We start from the raw sequence: 25,297 nt of genomic DNA on the forward strand, positions 1-25,297 counted from the left end.
AAGTCAAGTCAAGTCTTCGTGTCTCAAGTCAAGTCAAGTCTTCGTGGTCTCAGGTCAAGTCCAGTCTTCGTGGTCTCAGGTCAAGTCGTCGTGGTTCAAGTCTTCGTGGTGTCAAGTCAAGTGGTCGTAAGACGGAGTGCCGCCTGATCTTAGAGGCCCCTGCTCCGCAGCCCCGGACTGTGTTTGTTCCCTGGTCTCGTCTTCTGTGTTCCCTGGTCATGTGTGTCCTATTCTGGTCTTCGTTCGTCCCTGTGTCTCCTGTGTTCTGTGGCTTGTGGGCGTCTGGTATCCGCCCCTTAAGGGGGGGGGGGGGGGGTATTGTCATGATCCGCCCCGGCCTCCCTGACTGTGTCTCTCCTGCCCTGATTAGCCTTATTGTTCTCACCTGTCCCTGATTACTCTGCCTATGTGTTCCTGATTCCCTTGTGTATTTATACCTCCCTCCTGGTTGTTGTCTTTGTCGGTTCATTGTGGGTTCTGCCTCCTGGAACCCACCACCACACATGGTCTGCCACCTCCACCCGCAGAACATGACACTGGCCTGTATTGGAGGATTTACGGTATTTTAATAACGAAACTGTGAAATTCTTTCCAATAGTATAGATGTGTAGTGTATTTTGTCCGAGTGGGTTTGACGTCATCGGCAGTCGAAGGACCCCGAGCCAATCTTGCACCCAAGCAGATCTTGTACCGACACCGGCTGCTGAAGGGCTTCTTCTTCAGTGGTGGAGGCTCAGGCAGGCTGTATACAAACTACTGCCAGCTGCTCCCTCTCTGTTGGACTTTGGTACTGCATGTTACTTCCGTAATTTAGATCCGGGGCTCTTCATGAAACATCCTGGGCTTCAGCCCAAGTAGCCGGGCCTAACGCCGCCCCTGCCCAGATGATCACAAATGTTTGGTCAGGTCACCTTGTGTCATGTTTGAAGTCCCTGGATGCAATTGGGTTAGAGTATAATGGACCTAAATCAATGAGTGTGTTTTCAGAAAGATATGGGGGTTGTCTACCTGTTTTGCTCGGCTTGTTCAGGTCACAGGGGTATCTGCCCCTGCAGAGAAGCATAAAATACTTCAAATTGGGCCTTAGTCGTGTTGCTGTGACATAATTAGCCTTCAAATGCAGCATTTTTAGGATGCACATAGCCCTAATCAGACTCCACCTTCCTGTACTTGTTAGCTATGCTGCTATGCTAATGGTAGTTTGTGTTAGAAGCAGGAACAACAGATAAACAAGTAGTTTATAAGTTATTAAACAGTGTCTTCTTCTGTAGGAGTCTACTGCTAAAATCTTTGTTAGTTATAACAAACTTGCTGTTAATTTAAAGAGCATTACATATACTGTGGTCTCTAATGCAAATGAATGCCGTGAGTCATTATTTTCTGTGGGGGGAAAAAAAGCTCTGACACTCCCATTCAGGAATGTAACGTGATGAAAGAACCATTTCTCCCCTCTAACAGCTGTTTCTGTTTGACACAGTGCCAGAGAGCATGAAACAGCCAAGGTCATGAATTCACTCCTACCAAGTGTACCGATGGGCATCCTTATGTTCGAACATGGTGTTCGTTATGGCCAAACTGCGGCTTGCACAGAAGTCAGATAACGAAACACCACTCGAGTTCAGATCTGGCGGGCCGTTCCTCCCAATCACACCCCTCCAGGTCAAGCTGTCATTGCTCACGTGAGCATTGAAGTCCTCCAGCAGGACAATGGAGTCCCCTGATGGAACACTCTGTAGCACTCGTCCCAGGGACTCCAAAAAGAGTGGGTAATCTGAACTGATGTTTGGCGCACAAGCACAAACAACAGTAAGGACCCGTTCCCCGACCCGAAGGCGCAGGGAAGCTACCCTCTCGTCCCCCGGGGCAATCCCCAACACACAGGTAGAGAGTCTTGGGACTTACACAAAGTTAACCAGAGCCCTCTGCCTCTCACCCGGAGCAACTCCAGCAAAGGAGAGTGTCCAATCCTTCTCAAGGACTTGGGTTCCAGAGCCAATGCTATGTGTCGAGGTGAGTCTGACTATATCTAGCCGGTACCGCTCAACCTCTGCCACAAGCTACTGCTCCTTCCCCGCCAGCGAGATGACGTTCCATGTCCCAATAACCAGTTTCCTTGTCTGGGGATTAGACCGCCAAGGCTCCCGCCTTGGTCTGCCACCCGATCCACACCGGACCCTTCATGTTCCTCCTGGATAGCTCCTAGGATCATTAGGCCACTCAAACTCCTCCACCACAATAAGGTGACGGTCTTTGGAACTTCCACTGGTGTGTGGACCTAAGGGCTCGAATTGGAGCATAAGGCTTTAACAGTTCAGTAATCTAGGGAGGAGCTTGACCACATTGAAAGTAATAGTCAGGATTCTAAAATGAATTCTAAAGTTAATGGGTAACCAGTGCAGAGACTTTAAAATAGGAGTGATGTGAGCTTTTCTGTTTGCTGCAGTTAGGAGCCTCGCTGCAGAGTTCTGGACCAACTGAAGGCGGTCAAGGGCTTTTTTGTTAAAACATGTGACAAGAGTGTTACAGTAATCTAGACGGGAGAAGATAAAGGCATGGATGACCATTTCAAGTTCAGTGGTGCTCACGCCTCAACCCTGCCACATGGACCTCAAGGGATAAACCATGAACCCTGTTCAATGGTCAACTTTCCTGGCGGGGTCACCCATGAGGACAGTGGGAGGGTTAAATATCTTTTGAATAAAATGCTCCATATTCCACCTTTAACCCCTTGAGACCCTGCGTCCACATATATGAACATTGGCTTCTTGCACTAGAATATTTTATTCTCTTCAATTTAGACCTTTTTTATATTTAGAACCATTTTATATAGAATTTAAGTTTAAAATGTGTTTTGTTTCTGTTTTTTCTAGGAAACCTGTTAATATTTTTTTATTAAATTTTATTTTTACATCACACCAAATACAAATTTGGGTGTCAGGAGGATAAGTATTAGCCTGGCAAGCCAGACTAAATAAATGTATTATTTAAACTTTTTACTTTTGCGTCAATGAGTTGTTAGAAGGTTTCTTTCACAGAGAGCAATCTTTGCAAAGCAAGAATTTGGTCTGGTTCACTAGGCTTATTGGTGACGTTCTGTTCAGACTCCAGACCAGCAGGTGGCGATAACTCACAAGTTCATTGATTGCTGACCACCACCACCAGGAAGAAGAAGAAGAAGTAAAGGAGCGTTAGCAAAGTTAGCTTGTAGTTGTTTGTTGTGTGAGGTGAACATTTGAGTCTCTGGGTTAAACATGGATTCAGGAGAGTCTCTGATGGAGTTTGTCAGCAAGCAAGTAGCTACTGCTAGAAAAATCATCAAAAAGGTTGAAGAAGCCTTGGCCCAGTTCGAGGAAGGGCTTGGTGGTCAGCGTAGACTGTCGGATATGAGCTCGGAACCACGGAGCAGCTCACACGGAGCAGGTAAGAAACACCAGCGGGACTCGTGCAGAGACGGACTGGGACAATAATTTAGCCCGGGGCCGTGTCCTGTTATTATTTAAGGCGTGTAGAAAGCTGCTTTCTTGTGTAGATCATCTCCAGCTAACGGACTTTATGCTATTAATGTTTTAGTCCCAGGGGAGGAAGAGTACTTTGTTCAGATTCAGATTTCAAATTTATTGGCAAAGTAAAAGTACATTTACAAGGAATTTGTCTTCGGTAGATGTTCGCTCTCTAAAACATACAACAACCACAATAAATGAGAGTAAAAATACCTAAAAACACATAAGAACATGTATACCCACACACATGTTCGTTTACACAGACACATATATACATATTAGGGGTTGTATGAACTAGTCGACTAGTCGACTTCACGGCTCTGTAGTGACTTTTTATGCCTGTCATCAACTAGTCGCTGTCACGTGATAATGACTGACAAGATGCAGTCCTCGGAAAAGACAGCAGGTGATGAGCCCCTCCGCGTCTGGATCGAGGCGGAGGCAACGCGCTGTGCGGTACTGACACCGGCGGTAAAACGGACATTTAACCAAACTGTGACCTTTTCCCTCTTGCAATTTAACCTTCTCTCACCCCCATCCTAATCTTAACCAGTTTGTGCATGTGTGACCTAGAGGGTTGGATGCTTAAGATCCTAAAACCGTAGGTGATAATAACCCTTGATGAAAACAGCAGAGGCTTATTCACAAGTTTAACAATTTTTATTTATAGGATACAACACAGGAGATTTATTAAAGACAACCCAGGTCGGGATAAAAAGTAGACTAAAAACTCTAAAACACGGGAGGGAGGAGCGACGACAATGCTGGCCCTGGGACTACACACGCAACGCCATCTAACTATTTAAAAGCACAAAGCCGCTGTAGGGACCCGAGACAAGAGACAATAATATAAAGACAAACACTCAGTGCTCCCTTTAACTAAAGCTCATACACACGTCACCCAGAAGTGAGTAAAACCCCCGACAAACCCCTACAGCGGATACGCTAAAAGAAACTAGCCTCCCAGAGACAGCACTGTGCTTAACGCTAACCACCCGACTCAAACAAGTTTACTTCCTTCCCCCTCTGGAGAAAACGATTAATAACAAGATAAAACCGGTAAACGGTTTACTAAAAGAACTAGAAAAGATTTAATAAAATGAACTGGAAAAACAGTAGCAGGCTAAGGTCTGTGAACGAAACACGCATTGTTAGTCCTATTCTAACGAACCATAAAAATGCTGTGAATGTTATAAACCAGTACCTCATCGGCCGACCGCTTGCCAATGAAAATTCCGGCTGTTCACCCCTCAGTCCTGCTCACCCTTCGTAAAGAGGAACCAATTAAAAATATAACCGTTAACTAAACTGAAGCAAAGCCAGGTCACTCACCACTTAGCCGCACGCACGTCTGCACCCAAAGCGAAGCATTCAGCGTTTGCAGCTAGACCCCAGCTGCCCTAATTATAGCAGCCCTCTGATTACACACCTGGATCCCCTGTCAGCGGCATGACAGGTATAACCAGAATAACTTCCGGGAACTAAGGTGACCCGGTTACACATGCAAAGCTCTGATCGTTGACGTGCGCTCCAGACATTGCGTCCTGAGCACCGCCTAATCAGGTGTCACCACCTCAAAAATAAATTAAACACGCGATCGTTCATGTCGGCTCATTTCCTTTCATGTTTTCTGTCTGTTATTTGTGCCTGATGCATTTCGCTGCTGCGGAGCGAGGCTCTTCACCTGTTGTCCTCCGGTGACACACCCCCAAGATTCCACTATCTTCACTCCGCTCCGCTCCGGCACGAACTCCGCAGCAAAAACGGTCCCGTTGTAGTCGGCCGGCGAGCAGCGGCACTCCGCTGTTTTTGCGATCGGTAGATCTTTTTAGAACTGCAGTTCAAAGGTAACTCATAAGGTGAATATATATGAACGCAGGTAGCGGTTTTTCTTTAGGATTGAGAGGAGATGCAGGAAGATAATAAACAGGCAGGACAGAAAAATAGTCACATAAAAACAAGTTAGTTTTTGTACCTGGTGGTTGCAACAAACAGACACCATTGAAGGTAATCAGAAGTGAGGAACAGAAAATGAAATAATTATTTTAATGTTTAGAGCAGCAGGAAAGGCTGCAGGCGCATTAGTGAGTTTGCGGCTGCTGCGCAGGGGGAGGGGGGAGAGGACTGAAGCAGGGGGAGGGGGGAGAAGACTGAAGTAGGATGCAGAAACTACAGTTATTAAAAGAGATGTGTTAACTTAGAAAATGTGGGCGCAATTTTAATTGTCAAAAACTCCAGCGAACCTACCGACCGACCCCCCCCCCCCCCCCCCGGCTTCCGGCGTATGACGTCATCAACGACTAGTCGAAGTCGACTCGACTTTCATTACTTGACTGTCGACTTTAAAAAAAATAAGGTCGTGCAGGCCCTAATACATATATACATCCCCCCCCCCCCCCCCCACACACACACACACACATATCCATAAGCATACTGAATAAGTATTAAAAACTACAATAAATGGATGGTAAAATAATCTATAGATTCAGGAGAAAAATGGCTGAAGGAAAGAAACTGTTCTTGTGTCTGGTAGTTTTTGTGTACAGCTACGCATCCATAAATGATTATTTTTCAGTGGGTTGGATTTAAATTGGTATAAAAAACATTGAAAAAAACTGGTTCAAACAAGACTATGCGACCCCCGGTAAGTAATATTATATTTATGTATTTTAGGTCACTGCCAAGCTGAGCTTAGATTTTAACATGTACTGTTTAACCATGAAATTTAAATGTGATAGGGTAAAACCCAGTGCATTTAACATAATGCTGCACTTTAGAAAATGGGTTGAAATATAACATGTTGGTTGGAGCTGGGTTCCGACTATCGGCTTGTGTAGCTCTCGGGAGACCTCTGTTTTCCACCCGGTTCTCCCCTCCCCGCAGCTCGGCGCATCTCTGTCTGATCGCGGCTTCTGTCTGCTGCGCGGGCTGCCGACTTGTGGAGCTCTGGGATGGAAACCTTTCCACCCGGTTCTCCCCAGCGGCAGCTCTGCGCATCTCAGATCGCAGCGGCGCTTGTCTGCCGTGCGGCTGCCGGCTTGTGGCAGTTTTACCCAGCGGTCAGCCCGACGTATCTCTGGCTCAGAAGCTCTGGTGTTGTGCACAGTTAACTCCGGTTGTAGCTAGGTTGCTACTTCTGTTAGCTTAGCTCCCACCTCCGCGTTAGCTTCAGGTTAGCTTGTAGCTAGTTCGACTGGGTGTTGTCAGTTGATCCCAGCCTTACAGCCCCACCCTCAGCTCCACCTCTCTCCCTTTTTGTGGAATTGTCTGGGCTTGGCGGAACCTGTGACACGGTCAAAATGGCGGTGGTGGCCACCTCCCATTTTTCTTCAAAAACGTGTTATTGGAGCCTATGGAAACCCACTGTCCAATATTTATATGTCGATGGTCAAAAAGGCTGAATCTCTATTAGTTTTTATTCTCAGTTTGGCCCTCCCCATTTGCTGGCATGGTACATTCCTATTGGATCAGTAGTACATGGAAATGTGTAGAGACCTGTGTGCATAACAAATCTCATCTTCAATGAGTAATATGTGAAAATCATAGGTGGTGGCTTTATCTAGTCCGGTGTTTCCCAACCCTGCTGTCCTCAGGGCACACTGTCCTGCATGTTTGTTTTCCATGTTGCCTTTTTAACTGCTGCCACACACCTGACTTAAAGGAATAAGCGATTAACAGGCATCTGCAGCATGTGATGTCCTCCTGAGGAGCCAACGTAAATCAGATGTGCCGAAGCAGAGACATGGAAAACATTTAGGTCAGTGCGCCCATGCGCGATATTAGCAATCCAGCTCAGCATTCAAATCACAACGACCGGAGAAATAACACATCATGACGAGTCGGCAACGGAGCTCAAAGGTTTGGGAGCATTTTACGAAAACAAATGAGAAGCAAGTAGAGTTCAAACTCTGTAAGGTGACACTATCATAGGTCTAGGAACAACTGTATTTTATTATGTTTAGAACATGTTTGAATGTCACATATTTGCTCTAATGTTACAAACGATAAGGATTTATTTTATCTCGCTACGTTACAGTGCTAAAAAATCGCTCTTCTTCTACAATGGACGAGTTTCTTACAATGCCAACCACGTGCACACCTCAACAAGCCAACGTCCATTTTGAACATGCTGGTAACGGACATGAGACCCCTGTCCATGGTCAGGGATCAAGGTTTTAAAGATGTGATCAAGAAGTTCAACCCAGAATACTATGAAAACTGTCTACCAGGCCGATCACATTTCACCACCATGATGGAGGAGAAATACAAGACGACCTTCCAGAAGGTGTGTGTGTGTGTGTGTGTGTGTGTCTTTGTCTCTGTCTCTGGACACATAAAAATAATAGTAGATTTTGATGCATTTTATGATAAGAAACTAATATTAGTTAAAGCATAGTATATATTTTTCTCTGTGTTATATCTTAACATGCTTTATTTGAAAAAACATTTATAAATTTGGCATCTGAACTAACTTTAATGTTTTATCTTTAAGGTAATGCAGGCCCTCAGAGCTGTGAATGGTTCCCTGACTGCTGACGTGTGAACCAGCTGTGCTACAGAGGCGTACCTTGGTGTGTCCTGCCATTTTCTGAGCAACGATTGGAACATGAAAAGCTTCAACCTTTCCACCATGTCTCTAGAGGAGAGGCACACTGGTACAAATATAATGACTTGGATTGAAGAGGTTTTAGCTAAGTTAGAAATCGTGCCTGTTTAAATTAAAGCAGTAGTTCATGAGAGTGGGTCTAATGTGGTAGCAGCAATGAGACCGCTTGAAGAGAAACATGCCTGGGCCTCTATCCGCTGTGCTGAACACACACTCCAGCTCCTAATGAACACTGCTCTCAAAGAAACCTGCATCAGCAGAGCATTATGTGCTGCTAGGCAGCTAGTGGAGCACTTCAACAAAGTAGAGCTGGCAAGTACAAAGCTGAAGATGAAACGGGAGCAAATGAATGTGAAAAAAATATTCACTGATCCAAGATGTCAGCACAAGATGGAACAGTACATTCCACATGATAGACAGACTCCTCAAACAGCGATGGCCTCTCGCTGCCACTCTTTCAGATCCTGAGGTGAAACCAAGAGGGAAGCAGTACATCGACTTGAAGCCAGAGAAGTGCTTGATGAACTCAAGAAAGGGTTGGTGCCTTTTGAGACCGCTTCTGTTTACCTTAGTGGTCAACAGTACACAACCATTTCAGGTCTTCCACAGGTCATCGAAGGTCTGACACGGTCTGTAAACCACAGCCAATTTCAGACAAGCTCAGGGAAATCTTCCAGTGCAGATGCAGAAAAAGGGATAAAGCAGAGATGGGGAAACATCTGTACAGTTTTTGAAGGGAAAGAAAACATGGTTGTTCTTGCAGCTGCCTTGGACCCCAGATACAAAAAGCTAACATTTTTGGCTCCTGAAGATGTCATCAGAGTGCAAGGGACCATTGAAGTGCTTGCTGTCAAAGAAGAAGCAAAAGCTGGAACAGGTGAGCTTACACAACTGCAGAGGGCTGATGATTCAGGTGTAGTTGAGAAGTCTGCTCTGGATGCTCTCCTTCAGTCCGATACAGAAAGTGATGATGAGAGTGAGCAGGAGGAGGAAGATGCCCAGGACAGAAGGGTCCAGATAGTGAGAGGGGAAGTAAAGGTGTATCTTTGAGAAGCTGCAATTTCTGAGAGAGATGATCCTCTCAAATGGTGGAGTGAAAATGAAGGCTGTTTCTCCACACTTTCTAAGCTGGCTAAATCTTTTCTGTGCATCCCTGCCACTTCCACCCCATCTGAGCGGATCTTCTCTGCAGCTGGGAACATCTGCTCTCATGTTAAACATGTTAAAATGCTATCTTTCCTGACTGTAAACCAGAACCTTGTGTGACTATTTTAGCAGGATAAATTTCAGTTTGTGAGCACAAGTCATTTTTTAGTTTTAGTTTTAGTTGCTTACACCCATTTGACATTGTAGCACTTGTATTAACATGTTACAACAACAAAGTTAATTAAAAGTTGTTTGATAAGCAATAAACTTGTCTTTATTTTTAGATTGCACGTAACTTCAAACTAGAAGCTAATCATGGGTATATAGAGCATCGTAGTGAGTGCAATAAGCTAAACTTCAGAATTAGAATGTTTTATTGCCATATGTGAGAGAAATCCGAACATTAGGAAATTGCTGCAGTACTTAAATGCATGACACACGATTAGTCGACTAATCGTCAACAAAACTTGCCATTAGTCGACTTACAAATAAATCGTTTGTGGCAGCCCTAAAGTTTATGTTAATCAGTCATGTTGTGGCAGGCCACTAGAAAGTTCCACTAGCTCCGTGGAGATCTGGAGCTCTCAAACTGTTGTAGAGTGCCGTTCATAAACCCGTTCACACACCAGAATGAGAGCTCACTTTATTATTCAGGGGTGGACCTTTAAAGCGCCCGAGCGCCAATGGCGCTAAATTTTCTCGTCTGGCGGTAAATACTTGACGACTTACCGCCCGGGTGGCGCCCAAACCTTATTTGTCATTTACACACCGGCTTTCACCTGCATCATGGCCCCGCCCTGTAGGAAGCCGCCGTTGCCGTTTTCGTTTCGCGCGCATGAACCTGCGCGCCTCTAGCCACGTACTGCACTTGTACGATTCGTGCACGTACTGCACATTCTAGTTATAGTCACGTGAACTATAAGTTCACTATTAAAGACGAAGTGGAACCACGCTAGAAACACACAAGCACGCAGGAAGATCGCGCCACCACAGGGATGGGATTTCTTGATGAAATCTCCGGCAAAACGCTTTAAAACTGGTGAGGAGAAGTGAGACAGTTCAAAACGGTATGAAGCAGAGAAGCGCGTGTGTAGGTGGAATGATTCTTGGCGGTTTAAAGAAGACGGGAGGCGCAGAGAATGGCCATGTTCGGTTGAGCAGCGCCTCGCCTGGAAAACAGGCGAGAGAAGGCGGAAGCAGCGGGGGGAGTGGCTGAAAGCCGGCGTTTAACGCCGGGGACACACCGGCCGCGGAAGCGCCCGAAGCGAATCGCTCACGGAATCCGGCAGCTGCTCGCCGCTCCACAGTCCAGATCAGACGCGCCCCATTCGAGGCGCGCCTCGGCTCAGCTGTAGTTTTTCTTTTAACTTGTCCTCCATTTCCTCTACGTGTGTGTGTGTGTGTGTGTGTGTGTGTGTGTGTGTGTGTGTGTGTGTGTGTGTGTGTGTGTGTGTGTGTGTGTGCGTGCGTGCGTGCGTGCGTGAGTGAGTGAGAGAACCTATGGTGTGAACCAGTTGTTTCTGCCAGTTGAATCTCTTGGATTTTCCTGCATTGTTCCATTTTAATTGTGGTGCCTGTTAGCAGCTGAAACACATCCTCACGTGCTTGTGAATATCATGTATTCTATATGAAAACATGACTGTAATAATAAGTAAAGGTTATCAGGTGTAGCTTCAGTGTGCCAAAAGAAGAAACGTGACAAAAGAAAACAAAACACATTTCTCTTTATGGCCTATATTGTTGTCATCATCAACGTAACATGATTTACAGAATACATGTGAACAACTAACATTTCATGTTCTACCACCGGATGTTTGGATCAAAATATGAACCAATCAGATCTTAGATCAGGTGAGAGCCAGGCGTTTCCCATCATCCTCTAGGTTTTGCAGCCGAGGGAGAGCAACTGCAGCGCCTTGCTCCAAAATCTGCGGCCACCTTGATCTCACGTGGTTATCGTTGCCTACGTATGCATGACGTCAGAGCAAGTCGGCGTCAATTCGGACACAAATCTAACCGGCATGCACCGCTCGCTGATCACCGCTGGTCTAATCTGCGCAGAACTTGCTCATCTCGAACACAGCCGATGGCTCGAGTACAGCAAAGCGGAGTTGGTGATGTACTGCGTTGTATGCCGGAAGTATGCGACGACAAAATCGTGTTTTGTTGAGGGAACAAACAAATTCAAACTTGAATACGTTATTATGTTTGTGAATGTGTACAAAATAAAGGTTTATTACATTTAAAACGGTTCAGTTGTTATTTTGACTCGTTTTGGCAGCTGACCAGTGGGGCCGGTAGATTCTTGGCAGGGCCGGTAAATATTCAGAGTTACCGGCCCTGCTGGCCGGTTGGTTTTGAAGTTAATGTCCACCCCTGTTATTCATCAGGAAAAATAAGTGAGAGTTTGGTTTACGTTCACCAAAAAAAAGAACAAGTTCACAAATGATTGTTAAATAACTTGTTCAGGCAGTTCTTTTTATAAAATATCTAACTATAAATATCAGATGGGAAAAGGGGAACTAGACAACACCAGTATAATACATATTATGGAGCCTTTTATAACAAGAGTCTGGCATTTCAGGCCCATCATTTTGTTGTTTTATTTCATATTTTCAAATCCATCCCTAAGACCCACGTGGTAGGGGTGAGGTGGTGCCCACTCCTCACCCCTACCACATGAACCCTATGGGATAAACCATCAACCCTGCGCAATGGTCAACTTTCCTCACGGGGTCACACCCATTAGGACAGTGGGACGGTTAAACATGAGAGAAAAGTGAAAAGGTAATGCATATCTGAAAAAAGTGCATAAGGTGTGTAGTGACGGGTTTTTGCTGCAGTGTGCTGGGACAAGCTCATCTGTGGGGACAGGAGCGTGCGCTGCGCCGAAGCTGGAGCGCATCAGTAAGCTGCGCTCCCGCACAGGGGGAGGAGATGCAAATCTGTTCAAATGCTGGAAACAAAAAATGGAGTCTGGTGTGTTTTCGTGTGTGTTAGGAAATTGCTGCAGTACTTATAAAATACTTAATAAAATACTTTTCCTTATAGAATACCAACATGCATATAATATGTCATCCACAAGGGGGTGCTGCAGCACCCTCAGCACCCCTACTTCCCACAGCTTTGTACTCAGCTTCAGCTCAAACTGTATGACTTCCTCGCAGAGCAAATCTTATGAGTTATGAGCTCACACTGTACAACCCAGTTCTCTGATGCGACTCGACTGCTCACACTGTACGGCTGGTAGCAACACGTCGAACCCAAAAATATGCTGAAAATAGCAGTTTTTACACAACACGCCATACTTTTTGTGTTGTTATTGATGTCTGTTGTCCTTCGGGAGTACTGTAGAAGTACACACAGGGATTTATGTGGTTGGATGAGAAAGACGAAAGAAAAAAGTAAATCAATTTATTGTGATCAGTTTAAGTTGACATAAACATGGCAAACACACGTTGTTGACAATCCTTGTCATTGTGTGCGTTAAATAAGTGTATAAATAAGAACGACCAACGTGTGTTAACTCATTCACTGCCAGCCTTTTCCTGATCGGTAAAGCCCTTCGCTGCCAGCGTTTCTCAACGTTTTTACTGTTTTTTTTTAAGAGTCACAGAACGTTGCACGCTAGGATGATCTCAACGCCAGAACTACCAAAAGAAAGAGTAGATTCACCTCTTACATCAGGAAGAATTTGCACGTTTCAAGCGTTATCCGTTCTTTCATAATCCGTTGACAAATTGTGATCGGCAGAAGCTTTTCCGGTTCGCGCCTTACGTTTTTTACAGCAACGGCCCAAAACGATCTCCTAACACATGGATTTTCTGCTTCCTGGTCACGTGACGTGTGACTTATGCAGATGAAGATCGGCTTTAGAGCTGAGATGTTTGTTCTCACGGTGCGGGGGCTCGTTCCGATGCCCACACAGTAAAAAAATGCAAATGATGACTTAAGTTGTCATTGGCCGTGAATGGATGGATTTAAAATTAAGACTTTAGTCATCAATGGCAGTTAATGAGTTACTAGGGAAATAGCTGGCGAGCCATGCTGATACATGTTTGTCCATGAGCTGTGAGCGTTACGGGTACTTTTTGGGTCTTAGCCGCTCACAGCGCCACTTCAACAATGCAATATCCTTACAACCAGGGTCCGAAATTAACACTCACCACTCGCCAAATGCGAGCAAATTGCTCCATTTGGCGAGTAATTTTTTGAGCTCCACCTGCCACCTGGTGAGTAAATGTTTGCACCAAATTAGTTATGTTTATCAGTCATCTTCCATGGATTTCTGATACTCCTCCCGCCTGCATCCAACGTACACAAACGTACGCGAAACGTGAACGCCGCATCCAACGTCATTTCCACCTATCCCATTCAATCAGTTTATCAAGTTAGCAGTTAGCTTCATGTTAAAACTAGCGGTGAAATGTGGCGGTTTTTAACCGGAGTCAGCCAGCCTTCCAAAAGAAAACTCGTCGGACTGGAAGAAAAACCACCAGGACCAGTGGCAACCAGAAGATTTTGTGAAAAGTGGCGAACTGGAGATGGCGGAGTCGTGAGACAATGGCTACATTATGATGGCCACGTAGCGTTGCTGCCTTTCACAGACACTTTTTCTGCGTGTGCTGCAAAAAGTATAGCCGTCTTCTATCAACTGTCCCTCGGCATTCTTCAAATATCCAAAAAATGTCCATACTTACTTCTTTGAGGGATAATAAATGTCCCGAGTGCTTAAGTGCGCATGTGCAACCCACTTCTTCAGCAAGTGATACGGTGGCTGGTAAGGGTCACCGCGCCTACGCCGCAGCCACGGTAATCCACCGAGATAATTTTTTTCTTTTTTGAAAACAAGGCGGTTATTATTATTGTCAACTTTTTTACCGGGGTTTACTGCTACACCAGTTACCGTGATAACCCTGACACACTCAGGGTTTTCCTTACATAGGCGTAGCCGTGGCGGGCCGCCACGGCTGAAATCCCACCGCCACGCCTACAACATCCCAAGTTTTATTGATGTTTTTTTTTTTTTTTTTTTTGAGCCGTTTCCCAAAGAAGCAGCAGGAACTACTGTGTTGTTGCGTGTGATCACAGCCGGCAGGTAGCAAGGAGGAGGAGGCACGGCAGGGTGGTTACAGCTATGAGTGTACGGATGAAGCATTTTTGACGAATACGAGCAAGAAACGAGTGTAAAACTCGGAAATATCTGTAATCGTGCTGAATGAAATTCTCATTGGGTAACTGACTGTCTTCAAGCTCTGTGATTGGCCAGTCAGATAGAGCGCCCGCCCCTCCCTACACGCCAAACTGCAGCTGGGAGCTCAGTCAGCTCGGCCCAGGGATCAACGCACACACACAGACAGTAAGCCGGGCGTGCACTGTGCGACTTTTTCACTTTTTTGAGCCGATTTTCCAGTCGTGCGAGAATCCACAAGATCGGGGCGAGTTTAGCGTTGAGCGTCGTGTAGTGTACAGGGGGTTACGAGAGGCGATTAACACCACGTGACCAGCTACCGATCAGCAATCGTGAGCTCGCACGGACTTCTGGAGTGTTTAATATTTATCTCGTTCCTCATGAGGGTTGAAGCGGCGCAGCGAGCAGCTGCGACCCAAAAAGTATCAGAACCGCTCACGGCGCATTCGCAATCCTGCATCAACTCCGCTCGCCCGCTATTTCCCTAATAACACACGTTGTTCGTTTTTATTTCTACATGTTTTTTTTACTCACAAAGATTGTCAAGAAAGCGTGTTTGTCGTGTTCATGTCAAATTAAACTGATCACAAAACACAGATTTACTTTCTTTATTTCGTTTCCTCATCCAACCCCCATAAATCCCTGTGCGTCCTCCTGCAGCACTCCTGAAGGACAACAGGCAAAACAAGACAAACAAAAAAGTCTGACGTGTTGTGTAAAAACTGCTATTTTTAGCATATTTTTAGGTCCGACATGTTGCTACCAGACGTACAGTGAGCACATGACTTGTGAGATCTGCCCTGCGCTTAAGTCATACAGTTTGAGCTGAAGCTGTGTTACGAGTGAAAAAGTCGCACAGTGTCCGCCCAGCTTATTATAATGTTCACTGTAATGCATCTTGATGTTCTTAACAAATAAATCAAATCAAAAATATTGGTCAATAATGCCAAATATGTAAATTTGTGTTTCAGTCATTTTTATACTGGCTTAAAAATACTTCATTAAGTCTATTAAGCAGGGGTGTAGAAAGTTTTTATTAGGGCCAGCCCAGTAATGATCTTGGACCAAAATAAAGGGGGCAAAAGAAGATGTTTTTCCAGACGCCAAGAAAAATTAAATGCCAAATCCACCCTGCAAAGTGTGTCACTGAGAGTTTAAAACAGAAATTATTATTGTGCAAATACTGGTGTATTCACCTTTAATACTAGTTATTACAATGCAGCAGTTGCTGGATTGGTGCAGTTCAAAGTGGAGTGCATCAAATAAAACAATATTAACATAAAGGTGAGACGTGTCATAACCCCCCCCCCCCCCCCCCCCCCCCCCGCCAACACCACCACAGCTGGAAAAATTCCTAGGGGAAACACTGCACACTTTCAGATATTCTCATGGTGCAGCTGTGTTCTCCAAAGATCAAGGACTATGACCCAAATGAGGCTGTAATGCTTTGGCACAAAGACGGTGTCAGAAGCAGGAGGCCAGATTTCATGGACAGAGAAAACAAGGAATCTGACTAGATTTCAATGAAAGAGTTCATAAAAACATCTCTTAAATAAATAAGTAGTAAAAATGACAGCAGAGTTGTTTTTCTTATTCATTGATGTTTTAATTATTTTGTCACTGTTTGGAATCAACATAATATAGAATAACATGCTTTAGGTAGATCTAAATCATTTAGAATTTTGGCCGGTAAAAGATATGCTTGGCCGGTAGATTTTCATCATCTACCGGCCAACTTGGCCGGTGAGTAAAAAATTTAATTTCGGACCCTGCTTACAACAGATGAGCAAAATATCAAACACGCCAAAAATCCATGCGAACTCATGGTTGCTGATGTGTAGCTGGTCACGTGGTGTTAATCGCGTATCGTTACCCCCTGTGTACTACACAACGCTCAGCGCAAAATTCGCCCTGATCTTATAGGTTCTCGCACAAGGGGAAAATTGATTTAAAAAAGTGGAAAAGTCGCAGTGTATGCCTAGCTTAACAGGGTAAAAGGTTATCATGAATTAGACTTTTTTTGATAAGTTGGGTTTTATCTTTTGACCTTGTGTCGGTGTACTTAACAATAAACAGACTACCGAAAGGAGGCAGGTTTATGAAGGCCTCCAGTCAAAGGAAGAAAAATATTTTCGTTTTGGTGATGGTGACCTGAAAGCATTTTATTATCTTCTATAGATACTTACTAAATCAGATAATGTAAAAGATGTTTCTTCTACACTATCAAATGTTTTATTCATGATTTACTCATGACCTAAATAAAACCTGGGGCTGATCCAGATGACCTAAATAGTTTTAGTCCCATTTCTAGTCCCCCTTTTCTTTCAACAATCCTGGAGAAAACTAGTTTCACAGCTCCATTCACATTTAACTCGCAATAATCTATTCGAACAGTTTCAGTCAGGTTTCCGTCCTCATCACAGTACAGAAACTGTCCTCATCAAAATAACCCTAACAATTTGCTAATGGCAGCTGATTATGGAGTAATTTCCATTCTGGTTCTTTTGGATTTTAGTGCTGCTTTAGATACAGTCTCTCACTCCACTCTGTTGGCTAGGTTGGCATCTACTCTTATTTCTCTGACAGGACTTGCATCATTCAAATGAAGACTTTTGCTTCCTCTCCATCTGGTGTCGCTTCAGGGGTTTCTCAAGGTTCAGTACTTGGCCCTCTTCTTTTTATAGTTTATCTGCTTCTCCTCTGGGCTATTTTTAGGAATTTCAAGCTCCAATTTCATTGTTATGCTGATGTTACTCATCTTTATGTTTCCACCTCTCCGTCTACTCTTCTTCCTCCAGTAGCTCTCACTGAATGTCTGGCAGAACTCAGGTCATGGTTTTCCAAGAACTTCCTATGACTTAACCCTAAGAAAACTGAGGTGCTTCTCATGGGTATGAAATCTGCTCTGGGGAAGGCTGGCAGCTTCTCTTTAGTCTTTGAGAATGCCACTGTTTCCTGTGTGGATCAGGTTAAGAGCCTTGGTGTTCTGTTGGACAGTACTCTGTCGTTTCAGCCTCATACCAATTCAATTTCAACCAAAGTATTGTTGAGTTACCGCCATCAAAAATCAAGTATCATTAAAGTAGTAGTAACAAGAAATATTTACTGGTACCTAGGGATGTCCCGATACAACTAATTTCACTTCCGATACGATACTGATATTGCATCCTTCAGTATTGACAGATACCAATATCAATCCGATACGGTATCGGCACAAATCATACATACTTTTACCTACCTCGTAGTGATATTACCCAATCGGAAAACAAGAGCCAGCAACAGTAAGTATGAAAAAAATGACAAATCTTTTTTAACCATTGGTTGCAAAAATGCAGGTGTGGAAACTTAAACCGCCTGAGCACCATTGGCAGTAAAATTTCTCATTGTGCAGTAAATAATTGAGGACTTACCACCCGGGTGGCGCCCAAGTTTTGTTTGTCATTTATACCGATGTTCACCTCCCCCTGTGTTCACGCATTTGGGATACATCATGGCCGCGCCCTAGGGGTGCAACCAATGGATCATCATTAATCGGCGATCCTTTCAGATCTCTCTCTACAATTTGACACCCACACAGTTTGCAGATCGGCCGTGTGGAGGGTGGAGGCACTACCTGTTCCATGCAAAGGAGAAACGCACAGTGGTGGTCAGGGCGGAGGAGGAGAGGAGCTTGAAAAACTTCCTGCATCGTTTAGGTCGCATGTATGGGAGCATTTAGGCTCCCCTGTAAAACACAATGATGATACAAATGGCAAAAATATACACACGCATGCGCCTCCAGTCTGACGGTGCGATACAGCGCCACACACACCTACCTCTGGTTGCTGTGAAAGGAGGGAGGGTATGGTACGTCCCGTGAAACATGCCTTGGAAATTTCATAAACGTCGTGGGACCTGTAACTATTGTTGGGGATAAGTCTGTAAAAGAGGACAAAAGAAAAATAAACAGCGCATTAGAAGGGTGAGGAGATGAACGAAAGCTGAACATGATTGGATAGTGTGTTTTAGTAAGGCAAACCGTTTTAACATTTAATCAGCAATTAGACCCCTCTGTAACTCTTGCTTTTATAGCAAGTTTCAAATTGAGCAGAAAATTTTACAAAGCTGATAGTGTTTGTGTAGGATGTTTACAGTGCACTTATTGCACTTTTTTCTTTATTTTCAAAATGTTTATTTGGAAACCTTATTTAGTTGCATCTACACGAACAAGGTTTTACTGAATTTATCTTTATCAGATACACATTGTTTTTTGATAGTGTTATTTTATTTATTTATTTCAAATATTTGAAAACCTTACTTTCTTGATGCTACAAGGGTCAGTGAACTTAATTTCTGGTGATCGGATGAAGCAGCCCTCTGTATTTTATTTGGATTGGTAGTATGGAAGTTTACCCTTTTATTTCATGTGTGACACTTAAAAACTGTGTTACTGTCTAGTGGTGATTGGACTCTGGGCTGTTCAGTTTATATGACAGGGTTGTTTCTTTGATTGTGTATATTGCACTAGTATCGTGTAACCCTATCTTGAAATTTAATAAATATGCATTTGAAACATTACAGTTGCATATTTATTTTTCAGGATGGACATTTTGTGACCTCATACTTATCTTAAGTTACCTTTTGAGACATGGTGCTATTGGGCTCCTACCCATAGAGCTTTCTCAAGTACAAATACATGATTGTAGAGAAGAGTTTATTATAGCCTCATAAAATCAACCATAATGATAATAATAATGATTTTAAAGCAAACAGACCTCTAGTATCAGAATAATATCGGTATCGGCAGATATCTAAATCCAGGTATTGGAATCGGATGTCAGTAAAAAATTGATCGGTGCATCCCTAGTACAACGTCCACATCACTGCAGATGCAGCACCAATCCACTTATCGATCCCATGCTCCAGCTTTCTCTCACTCGTGAACAAGACCCCGAGATACTTAAACTCCTCCACTTGGGGCAGGATCTCATCCCTGACCCGGAGAAGGCATTCTACCCTTTTCTGACTCAAGTCCCTCCGTCTGTTCTTATTGTAATAAATTTTTTTGTCAATCACGTTGAACGATCAGCTAACCAAATACATGATTTAATAACAAACTTGAGATTTTAGGAGGAATGCAGAGAAGCACTCTGACAGACAGGACGAGAGCCTTAGGATAAACATGAGGGAGAGGAGAGGAGATGTGTCTGTGTTCTACGAGTGCCGGAAGAATTATATTATAAGAAGTATATTAAAATTATATTCAGATGTGTTTTCCAAGACAAAATTTGAAAATATTAACACCTTTTCCAAAACAGAAAAAAACATTCCATGTTGGTTTTTAGTGTAAAATAGAAAATAAATGATAAACAGATTATCTGGTGCAGTTTTTCTGGAATGAGGAAAGATCTGTAAAAGCAAACTGAAGTAGTGTGATGCCTTAGCCTGGCAAGCCAGACTAAATAAATATATCTGTCAGGAAACGTTCCAGGGATGGCTCTCGGTCATGGGGCTGTTTCTACCTTTGTCTTTCAAACGATCACTGCATGCTACTGGACAGTAAACAATGGGACATACTCACTGCAACGCATGTCAGTCAAATAGGCAGTCCACTGTTGAAGAAGGCAAAAGTACATACTTTTTCTAAAAATAAGACTTAAACACATCTATCTGCTCCTGATTCTAATAAAGCCCGAGTTCAAATAGTCCAAAATTGATGTAAAAGTCGTTCCAAATAAGCTGTAGCCATCTTGTTTACCTACGTCGCATCATCCCACCCACCAAACCAATAGAGCACCTTGATTGGCCCACAAAGCCAAAAGAGCGCTGTAATTGATGCACCATTGTGGAACAATCACAGTGCTCTATGGGTTTGAAACCCCAATAGAGAGCTGTGATTGGTCCCACCAGAATGCAGCTGGGGGCCATGGGGCATTCCTAGCCTGCGGCCATAAACAGATCTTTGTGGTTGTTCAATGTTTATTTTCTTTAAGTAAGAGCTATTCTGAGGTCTCATTATTTTCCAAACATCTTTATTTGGAACAGATTAAAATAAAATGAGATTTATTTTTTATCACATTAATCTACATTTTCTTTTATCCTGTCCAGAACCTCCACAGCATCAAGTTTGGGAAAAAGAGAAGGTTCTGACTGACCAGCAGCTCTTTAACCAGCAGTCGACCTCCAGTTTGGACCAGGAGGAACCAGAACCTCCACTGATCAAGAAAGTCCAGCAGGAACTCTGTAGCCAACAGCATGAAGGGCAGTTCCTTCTGAAGCAGGAAAATGTTAACTTCATGGAGACTTCTTCTGAAGAAACAGACTGCCATGAACCAGAACCAAACAGGACCCAACCCTTGTGTCAGAGTTCTACAGAAGCTGAGAATCAAGATCAGGGTGGATGCAGGAAAAAAAACTCCGAATCAAAGGGCAATGAAGAACTGACACGTAACAAAATACGTCAAAAAACCAATCATCATAGAGACAGTGTAAATGGTCAAAAGCTTAAAAGGCAAAAGAGGGCTCACAGAGGTGAAAGGCCATTTTCGTGTGAGCTCTGTGGAAACTATTTCAGTCACAAGTGGTATTTAAATGTTCACATGAGAACTCACACAGGTGAGAAGCCATATTCATGTAAAACTTGTGGTAAATGTTTTAGTCTCAGTGGTAACTTGACTACACACATGAGAACTCACACAGGTGAGAAGTCCTATTCATGTAAAACTTGTGGTAAATGTTTTAGTCTCAGTGGTAACTTGACTACACACATGAGAACTCACACAGGTGAGAAGCCATATTCATGTAAAACTTGTGGTAAATGTTTTAGAGACAGTTGTAGCTTGACTACACACATGAGAACTCACACAGGTGAGAAGCCATATCCATGTAAAACTTGTGGTAAATGTTTTAGTGAGAGTAGTGCCTTGACTACACACATGAGAACTCACACAGGTGAGAAGCCATATCCATGTAAAACTTGTGGTAAATGTTTTAGTGAGAGTAGTGCCTTGACTACACACATGAGAACTCACACAGGTGAGAAGCCATATCCATGTAAAACTTGTGGTAAATGTTTTAGTGAGAGTAGTCACTTAACTACACACATGAGAACTCACACAGGTGAGAAGCCATATTCATGTAAAACTTGTGGTAAATGTTTTAGTCTCAGTGGTAACTTGACTACACACATGAGAACTCACACAGGTGAGAAGCCATATCCATGTAAAACTTGTGGTAAATGTTTTATTCAGAGTTTTTCCTTGACTAAACACATGAGAACTCACACAGGTGAGAAGCCATATCCATGTAAAACTTGTGGTAAATGTTTTAGAGACAGTGGTCACTTGACTACACACATGAGAACTCACACAGGTGAGAAGCCATATCCATGTAAAACTTGTGGTAAATGTTTTAGTGTCAGTGGTGCCTTGACTACACACATGAGAACTCACACAGGTGAGAAGCCATATCCATGTAAAACTTGTGGTAAATGTTTTAGTGAGAGTAGTCACTTAACTACACACATGAGAACTCACACAGGTGAGAAGCCATTTCAATGTAAAAGTTGTAGTAAATGTTTCACACAGCGTGTTGCTTTGACTAAACACATGAGAACTCAACACATGTGAAATGTCTTTTCCATGTTTGTTCTGTAGGAGATTCAACCAGACATTTTCTTTCAACTTCTTATATGAAAATTCACACTTGAGATTTTATTCACAAGTGTGCTTTTATGAAAGCTTTTTCTACATTAAAATTTAGTCGAGGTTTTGTTTTTTTATACATTTTTTAAAGTTTATTTTACAGTAAATCTCTTGGGGTACAATATGAATGAATGCCTTGTGAGAAAATTTCTGTAGAAAAATCTCTCACTCTCCTGTTTCAAGAAGTAAAGGTTAGTCAGAAGAGTGAGTGGAAAGTGGCAGGATTTGGAGTCTGACTCATTAATAATCATGATGTAGGAACATCTTGCCTCTGACTGACTAACAGCAATGTGGCTGTCTCGCTGCTCCCATTTGTAACAATGCAGTGTAATTTGTGTGAAGGTTTCATTAGTATACATTAAGGACATATCAGCTGTAATGTCCATTTTTGGTTTGGGCTTTTATAAATAGCTAATTTTTGTTGAGTTTTTGCTTTCCCTCCCAAATCATCATGTTCGTGAGACTGTGAGATCAGTAGGGTGTGTATTTGTGGGAGATGCAGTCTCCCTGAGGTGATTGATCTGGTGAGATTAAAATCCAAATTACTTATTGGGCATAAATATGTATGTGTACACAGATTGGGTAACTTGGAGTTAGAGGGGTGGTCCCCTTTGGTAATTTGGAGTGTTGCATCCTTGTATCAGTCAGCGAAGGGCGGACCCTTCAGAGGATTGTAAGGAAAATCCTCCCGCTGACTTCAGTGTATAGGGTTAGGGTTAACCCTAACCCTAACAGTGTATACACGTCGGAAAAGAATAGAAACACTGGGAACACGATGTTTTTCCAAGGTGATTTAGCATTTTCTGACCTAAAATTAATGCAGAAAAGCTTATGGGGAGATGTCTTCATAGTAGCATGGTCGACCAGCTGCATAGAACACTAATCCTTAGATTGTCAGAAAATATGTGTTATTTGTTGGAAAATATGTGTTCTTTTATTTATGCTGAGGATTTTATTTTGAAGGTTTCCTGTGGTCTTTGCAAATTGAAACCATCCTCGTTCCATATGACTAAGTGTGTCTATTTAAAGGGTGAAGCTTTATTTTATGTTTTCAGTTATTGAGTTCTTGCTGGTTATCAGACTCCTAGCAATTCTTTATTTCAACATTATAGAATATATTTAGGTGCTGTATTCATGACCACAGCCTAAAGCAGACATGAAACTGACTAGCAGTTCTCCATCAAACATTTTAGTTGTCATCTCTGGCATTACAATTTAGAAAACGGAGGGAGGATGCACAAGCATAACAACAGAAAGCAAAATTTGTTATTAAGGAGGAAGCAGTTGCTGGTAAGCCTCTGAGCCGTGCAGCACTTGTTCCTTTTTTGAATGAAACGCGCTTCATTACAAAAACCAAACTACTCTTAAATCTTGAGCTGATTTTTTCTTTAACCGGTTTTATTGGTTTCTGCCCTTGTGTGTTTGTTTTTGTCTTTCTTTTCCCTTTGAACCCTCGTTCATCGTTTGTGACATCTGTCCTCTCAGCGGTTCCCAAACTTATTTAGACGCGCACCCCCTTCTATGTACCAACCATGTCGACGCACCCCCCAGCCCCCACATCAGGGCATGGCTCTATATTTAGAGTGCCTAGGTAGCACATAAAAAATGCAATTTAACGGTTTTCTTAAAGCAGGAATGTTTAACCTGTGCGGCCAGAGCTCTCTCCTTCTTTAATACGTCATCCCAAAATAGAAACTAATATCTTAATTTGACCTGGAATGAAAAATGTTGTTATAAAACCTCTTAAAAGTTTTTATCACGGGAGGAGGCAGCGCTCATTTCTGCCTTCAGCCTGACGGTGCGCCGGAGTCGGCGCAGCGTGCGCTTATTGAGTGAATGTAGGATCTGCTCCATCACTGACATTCCAGGCTAACAAGGAGTTACGCTCTCGTGTCAGCAACTAACAGCAAGCTGCAAAGAAATATGCAGATGCAAAACGTGGTGCAAGAGTGCCAAACATCAGGGAAGGAAGCTTTGTGAGAGTATGGAAGCTAGGTACACCTGCCACCAAGTAACTGTACGACCTATCATTGAGGGAAGGCGCTAATATAAAAAGGGCCTGAGGTGGCGCTACAACGATCTTTTACTTTGGCTCAAACTTCCGCTTCTTGTGTGAAGCGCCATTGTGTACGGGACTCCGGCGTGTCGGACTGTGAGTACTATCTAAAAACTTTATGGGTGCTCAGACTCCTATGTGGCTTTGCAGGAGGCTTTCTTTTCACGCCGCCAACAGGAAGAGGAGACATTACAGGAATTTTCCCTAGCTTTAATGGCCCTCATGGCTGCAGTGCAGCAGCAGGCCCCCAGCGAAATGGTAAATGCTGAGGTGTTGCTATGAGACCAGTTCATAGAATATGTGGCAGATGGGTCCTTGCGCCTTGCATTGAAGCAGTTTGTGCGTGGGAGGCCTTCGGCTACACTATTAGAAGTCCGAGCAGAGGCCATTCGGTGGGAGCGGGAGGGGATATCGGGAGGGCCTAGAGGCCGTGCCCACTCCATGCCCTCAGTGTTAGGTCTCCAGTATGGTGTGCAGTGTCCCCCCACTGCAGGTGGCCCTGGTTTCTTCCCAGCTGCTGAGTTGAGTGAGATAAAGGAGATGCTAAAACTCCAACAAGATCAAATAAATAAACTTGCTCAAGATGTTTCTTCGCTGCAGGGTACACGAAAAAAACCTCGCCCCACTAATCACGGCCCCATAATATGTCGACGGTGTCAGCAAGCAGGGCATTATGCCAGTGACTGCGATGGGGTTAGAGTCTCACGTCCCCAGCCCACCCAGCCACCACGTCCTACTGCAAGGCAATCGGAAAACTAGAGCCCGCCGAACGGCCGAGCCACAGTTCGGGGGGTATAGTTAGTGACTCACAACTGGTTGCTAGTCAGGGAGAAGCCTCGAAGTTGGTGTCAGATTGCCCCCATGTGGAGGTACTAATGGGAGGCGTAAATGTACCATGTTTGTTTGATACCGGTTCTATGGTATCTACGGTCACCGAGGGCTTTTTCCGGCAGCATTTTGAGCCTTGGGGGATGGACCAACTGCAGTTCTGTAACTGGTTGCAGCTCAAGGCAGCCAGTGGGTTGGCTATCCCTTATATTGGCTACCTGGAGCTTACTGTAGAGTTATGTGGTAGATCACTAACAAATTGTGGTGTGTTGGTGGTCAAAGACCCCC

At 43.7% G+C, this 25,297-nt stretch overlaps 1 protein-coding gene and 1 long non-coding RNA gene across 5 annotated transcripts; one reads left to right on the forward strand and one right to left on the reverse strand.

The window, feature by feature from the left end:
- Positions 1 to 3,144: 3,144 nt before the first annotated feature.
- On the forward strand, positions 3,145 to 22,204 carry LOC129165516 (zinc finger protein ZFP2-like). Of its 4 annotated transcripts, XM_070547998.1 has the most exons (4): positions 3,282 to 3,420; positions 7,537 to 7,785; positions 7,993 to 8,155; positions 20,531 to 22,204. In XM_070547998.1, the coding sequence occupies exons 3-4, from the start codon at positions 8,107 to 8,109 to the stop codon at positions 22,048 to 22,050; spliced, it is 1,569 nt and encodes a 522-aa protein (XP_070404099.1). In that variant the 5' UTR covers positions 3,282 to 3,420; positions 7,537 to 7,785; positions 7,993 to 8,106; the 3' UTR covers positions 22,051 to 22,204. The 4 variants fall into 4 exon arrangements, with proteins under 4 accessions (XP_070404101.1, XP_054604778.2, XP_070404099.1 ...); XM_070548000.1 differs by lacking the exons at positions 7,537 to 7,785; positions 7,993 to 8,155 and having other exon boundaries at positions 3,145 to 3,420; positions 20,531 to 21,205; positions 21,542 to 22,204; XM_054748803.2 differs by lacking the exons at positions 7,537 to 7,785; positions 7,993 to 8,155 and having other exon boundaries at positions 3,145 to 3,420.
- LOC139066109 (uncharacterized) lies at positions 15,772 to 18,364 on the reverse strand. The gene is made up of 3 exons (XR_011519079.1): positions 18,259 to 18,364; positions 18,057 to 18,167; positions 15,772 to 17,944 (listed from the first exon to the last, which is right to left on the reverse strand). It is a non-coding gene; the product is annotated as an uncharacterized lncRNA (long non-coding RNA).
- Positions 22,205 to 25,297: the final 3,093 nt, after the last annotated feature.

Source organism: Nothobranchius furzeri, chromosome 2 (assembly GCF_043380555.1).
Source record: "Nothobranchius furzeri strain GRZ-AD chromosome 2, NfurGRZ-RIMD1, whole genome shotgun sequence".
Lineage (NCBI taxonomy): Eukaryota > Metazoa > Chordata > Actinopteri > Cyprinodontiformes > Nothobranchiidae > Nothobranchius > Nothobranchius furzeri.